The following is a 5,925-nucleotide window of genomic DNA, read 5'->3' as shown; positions in this document are numbered from 1 at the left end:
AAAACGAAAAGTTACCTACAAGGGGCAACCAATAAGACTGAGCTTGGATTTCTCAGCAGAAACCACGCAGGCAAGAAGACAATGGGATGGTATATATAAAACCCTGAAAGAGAAAAATTTCCAACTAAGAATTATGTACCCAGCAAAATGATCCCTCAAATATGATGGTGAAATTAGGACATTTCCAGATAAGCAGAAATTAAGGGAATCTGTTAAAACCAGGCCAGCCTCACAAGAGGTGCTAAAGGGAACCCTTTGGACAGAGAAGCAAAAACAGCCAACAACAACTGACTATTAACACACATGATGATATAACCCAGAAACCAACACAGCTATGGAAATATCCAAAGTAAATAAGCCTACAAGATTGTAAACAGGGAACCAGAAATGTCAATTGACAAATGAGGGCAACTACAAACCAAAAAAAGGAAAAAACCGTGTCATTACAGAACTTCTAGATGGTAGGGAAGTCAAGAGAACTACAAGATAGAACAGACTGTTCTACACTTGGGAAGAAAACTATAAATCACAGGGTAATCTCAAATAAAAATGATAAACCTTCACATCAAAAAGGAGGACCAGCATAAATATTCATCAAATACTAAAACAATAGCAATGAAGGAAGTGATAACATGATTCATGAACAAAAGGAGCTCAGCATAGAAAATTATATGGAACAAAGAAATTGACACCACGAAAAAGCACATAACAAAAATGACAGCAACAAATTCATGTTTGCTGATAATTACCCACCAGCCACTCCTCGGAAGGAAGATGGGGCAATCTACTTCCATAGTGATACTGCCTCGGAAACCCAAGGAAGGGTCGCTGTGAGTCGGGTCCTACTCGACGGCACATAACAACACTACCAACACCTATCTGGCAAGGGACTTATCTCTAAGATTTATAGCGGAAGAGTGGATGATCAAACTCTATGGTACATACACATAATGGAATGCTATGGAGCACTGAAGAATAATGTAGAGTCTGCAAAATACCGCATAACATGGATGAATTTGGAGGACATTATGCTGAGTGAAATATGTCAATCACAGAAGGACAAATAAAATATAGTATTAGTTCATTGTTGTGAAGAGTCAAGGAAAGGTTTATATATGGAGGGAAACTTTCTTTGTTGGTTGCCAGGGATAGGAGGGGAGGGGAGGGAACACTGAAAAAAAAAAAAAAAAAAAAAAAAAAAATCATTGACCTATGTCACTTTAGCTTTGCGTATTTCACTGTACATAAATTATATTTCAATGAAATGCATTAAAAACAAAACAAGAAAAAAAAAGAAGAAAGAATTAGGACTTACAACGTTTAGCCATAACTGAGCACCTTGAGAGAGTGAGTCACTAGGTCTTCGGGCTCAGGACTGTGGTTGATTGGCACAACATAGTACACAAAAACATTGTTCTACATCCTACTGTTGAAAGTAGCAATTAAAGTTTTAAGAGCTTATGAGTGTCCGTCTAAGATGCCACTATTTGCTTCTCACCGGCCAGAGCAAAGAGTGAAGAAAAACAAAGACGCATGCAAACAATTAGTCCAAAGGACTAATGGACCATGAAAACCTCAGCCTTTGTGATCTTGAGACCAGAATAACTACATGGTGCCCAGCTACCAATGCCAACCACTCAGAAAGAGATTGTGGATAGAGAAGGAGAAAAAAAATGTGGAACAAAATTCAAAAACTTAAAAAAAATAAAGACACCAGGATTACTGGGTGGATAGAGACTGTTAAAATTGCTGAGACTATGGCCCTGAGATACGTTTTGGGCTTGAAATTTGACTCACTCCTGTGACTTAACTCTTAGCCAAACAACAGACAGTCCTGCAAGCTGAACTATACCAGGGAGATGTGCTCCTTAAAACAATGGGCAATGGGAGAGCAGAAGGGAAGAATTTGCACAGGGAGAAAGCCAAGGAAGCAGGAATGCGTAGACAAGAAAGATACAACAGGGTAGGAAGTGGGAAGAGACTTGTTACATCGTGAAGATCGTAATCAGTGTCACAAACCAAAATGTTTATGAATTGTTGAATGTAAAATGAATCTGCTTTGTAAAATTTTCCACAAATCACAATAACAAGCTGAAAAGAGAGAGAGAGAGACATAAAAATATAAGCAATGGAAAGGTTTGAACACAGGACTGTTATGACAAATCAGTATTTGAGGAAATAGAACAAGAAATGTTAGAATGTGAATAATAATTAAGGAGATAAATGAAAGGAAAGAAAGAAAACTGCAGTACTGACTGGACACCAGGTCTGGCATGGGTAAGGCAGCATTCCCCATGAGACCTGCCAGGCAAAGACTTGGAATCACCAATAGGTGGGCCTGAAGCCCACTATTCTTTGAAGAGATTGATCAGCACATGTTAGAGAGGAGATAAAGACATATTAGAAATGCCAGTAGTCTCAGACTTAGACATATTCAAGTTACAATAGACTATGCTTATGACTGTCTGCTTTTTTTTTTTAATTTTTTTTGTACATCTTATAGTTAGTAGTATATACTGCATACAGTGTTGCTGTGTATATTTTGCTGATATTATCATTCTCAGATGTTCACTGACAGATATTCAGTGTTGTGATTTACTGTTCAAAACACTGTCATATAGCAGGCTCAGCTGAAGAAATAACCAGGGGAAAATCCCAGAAGTAGGAAAGAAGTTTGGTACGACTTAGAGACCGAGAAGAGGTGATGATGTTCTTAATCTTCATGTTGTCCTCAATCTTAATGTTGAGATAGGGGGTGAGGAGTGGGATGAGAGTGGAGGGTTCCAGGTCACACAAAGTCTTTAGGACGAGGAAATAGTTCGAATCATAATCTAATTGCAGTGGGGAACTTTGTGGGAAAGTAATATGCTCTATCTATACTTTAAAAATATCACCCTGACAACTTGGTAGAGGGAAGCAAGAGAGAAGACACAGAGATTATTTATGAGACTTATCAGAGTCACCCAGGTGAGAGAAGGTGCAGGCACAGACTTTTGTGGTAGCAGGAAGATGGGAAGGAGGAGCCATGTTCAGGATATGATGTAGAAATAAAGCTACAGGACTTGCTGGTGGGTTGGATGAGAGTTATGGGGGGGGGGGGAAGAAAAATCAAGGATGACTCCAAATTTTTAACCTATTCTGTTTCCATTGCTGGGGTTGTTGTTGTTGCCATCAAGTTGATTCTGCCGTATGGTGACCCCACATGTGCAGAGTAGAACTGCTCCATAGAGTTTTCAAGGCTGTGACCTTTTGGAAGCAGATCACCAGGCTTGTCTTCCACAGCATCTCTGTGTAGGTTTGAAGCACCAATCTTTCAGCTAGGAGTTGAGCGCTTAACCATTTGCACCACCCAAGGACTCTATCACTGAGGATACAGTGGTGAAAAGTACATATTGAGGACTGACTTCAAAGGGTCTATCAATTGTCTAAATTCTTCCATAAGAGAAAGTGTTCCAAGCCTGGTCTGGGATAGAACCTTCTTGTACTATTATTAGCTACCAACAATTTGGCCCCTAACTCATGGTGACCCTATGCACAATAAAAAAAAAAAAAAAATGCTTCCCAGTCTTTGTACCATCCCCATTATCAGTTATGAATCATATTATTGTGATCCATAGAGTTTTTGTTGGCTGATTTTTCAGGAGTAGATTGCCAGTCCTTTCTTCCTACTCTGCAAGCTCCACTGAAACCTGCTCAACATCATAGCGGCATGTGAGCCTCCACTGACAGATGGGTAGGGGCTGTACATGAGGTGCATTGGCCAGGATTCAAACCCAGGTCTCCTCCATGAAAGGCAAGAATTCTACCACTGAGTCACCAGTGTACCCTTCTGGTATTATGTAATGCATAATCTCCTTCTGGGAAGATATTGACATTTCTGATAAGCAAACCCACTGTCACTGAGTCAATTCCAACTCATAGTGACCCCCCACAGGATTTCCAAGGATGTAAATCTTTATGGAAGTAGACTGCTGCATCTTCCTCCCTGGAGCGGCTGGTAGATTCAAACAGCCTACCTTGTGCTTAGAAACCCAAAGCCTTAACCACGCTGCCACCAGAGCTCCTTGATAAACGTGTTTCAAAATCCAACCAAACCCACTGTCATCAAGTCAATTCAACTCATACATGTCTTTTAAATATATGTTTACATATATTTATTCTAAGAAACCAGACATCCAGCCACTTTGGTGATTGTCAGGCAAGAGTTTACTGACCTTTAACCATTCTTTCCTTCCCTCAGTCTTTTTGTATAAAATGCACTGCCAAGGACAAACCTTTGACTTGACCTACAAGAGGTTTTTTCCCTTGTAACAAGATTGTAAGAAAACTTTGACACATACCCATAACTAAATGGCCTAAAAGATTTATTTTGGAAAATACTGCTCATGGACACATTCCATGGGAAAACAGATGAATTAAAAAAGCAAAATCACAAAAACTAAAAAGCTCAATATTAAGTAGAAAAAAACAATAGCCAGTATGTAGTACCAGAATTATTAAAGTTCACTGCTGATAAATTTAACTAGTAATTACTAAACTGTGGATTTCATGAGACCATCATAGACATGCCCTAAAGATTCTTCATTAAGCTTGCTACAAAGGCAAAAAATATGAAACATTCAATGTGTTTTAATGTAGTAGATTTCAAGTATCTACTTCAATCATTCTTTGACTCAACAAGAATGTGCTATATAAAGAATATCCTGTCCTTAGAGATATCCTTTGTCTTTAGGTTTTAAGAGCTTTGAGGACACAAATAAATCATTTTGTTTCTAGAGATAAAGAAACTGAGGCCCCAAGAAGTTAAGTGATGGCCTGGGCTGTACTATTGAGTCAGGATTTAAACCTAGGGTCCTCCAGGGTCTTTTTCTTTCACTATGTTTGTGGTTGTTAGGTAGTTGCTGTTGAGTTGGCTCTGCATCATGGTGACCGCATGTGCAACAGAAACAAATGGTTACCCAGTCCTGCATCATCATTACAGCAGTTGGTCTGCTCAAGTCCATTGTTACAGCCACTGTGTATTTCAAGTACCTTCCAACTGACAGGCCCTTTTCTAGTTCTTTATCAGATAATATTCTGTTGTGATCCATAGTGGTTCTCATTAGCTAATTTTCAGAAGTAGGTCACCAGGCCTTTCTTCCTCATTGCTACATTTAAGAAATACAAAGCTGTGACTACATCCTTGCAAGTAATTCCCCTTTCATTTCTCTAAACCCACTGACATTGAGTCGATTACAACCCATAGCGACCCCCCTTAGGTTTCCTAGGCAGTAAATCTTTATGGAAGTAGATTGCCGCCCCCACCCCACCCCCACCACCGTCTTCCTTCTACAGAGTGGCTGGTGGGTTTGAACTGCCAGTCTCTAGTTAGCAGTCAGATGCCTTAGGCACTGTGCCACCAGAGCGCCTTTTTCCTTTAGTAAAAGTTATTTGCATGTTAAGTGGCATTTCAGCAACTAAAATAAACTTTTTCTTTCTATTTCAGTTTCCTTTTCAAGACAATCTCTTTCAATCCATGTATTACCCTCTTCAGTTGAAGTTTTTGGAGACAGTACACACTTTATGTGGACGAATCCCACAGGTTTTTCTGAAGCAAATTGAGAAAACAATGAAAAGAGTTTATGAGAAACACATCATCATTCATGTCGGCCCCAACAGAATGCACTGAATATTTCATACTGTCTTCTGTTTTCTTTTTGAATTGTAAGCAGATCTTTCAGGCATCTCATGACCAAGGAAATATTACTCATTAAGCTGCCTGGATCTTTTTTGTATGGATGTTAAATGGTGCTCCATAACTATTGAGTTGAAAACACTTCGTTAAATTTTGCTACATTACTTGCCCCTAAAAGGTAATATGCTTTTCTTTATTTTTTTTAAATACTATTTATCTCTCTTTTAAGATATGTTCTTTTAAGAAAACAC

At 39.0% G+C, this 5,925-nt stretch overlaps 1 protein-coding gene across 1 annotated transcript in view; it reads left to right on the top strand.

Annotated features, from left to right (window-relative positions):
• GXYLT2 (glucoside xylosyltransferase 2) overlaps positions 1–5,668 on the top strand; it is a 217,163-nt gene extending 211,495 nt beyond the window's left edge. Inside the window, exon 7 of the mRNA XM_007947328.2 lies at positions 5,486–5,668. Coding sequence (XP_007945519.1) covers positions 5,486–5,668 — 183 coding nt within the window. The remainder of the gene's footprint in view (positions 1–5,485) is intronic.
• The last annotated feature ends 257 nt before the right edge of the window (positions 5,669–5,925 follow it).

This window comes from Orycteropus afer, unplaced genomic scaffold (assembly GCF_000298275.1).
Source record: "Orycteropus afer afer isolate SDZICR_OR568_19922 unplaced genomic scaffold, OryAfe1.0 scaffold00180, whole genome shotgun sequence".
Classification (NCBI taxonomy): Eukaryota; Metazoa; Chordata; class Mammalia; order Tubulidentata; family Orycteropodidae; genus Orycteropus; species Orycteropus afer.
This window is presented reverse-complemented; position numbering and strand designations above follow the sequence as displayed.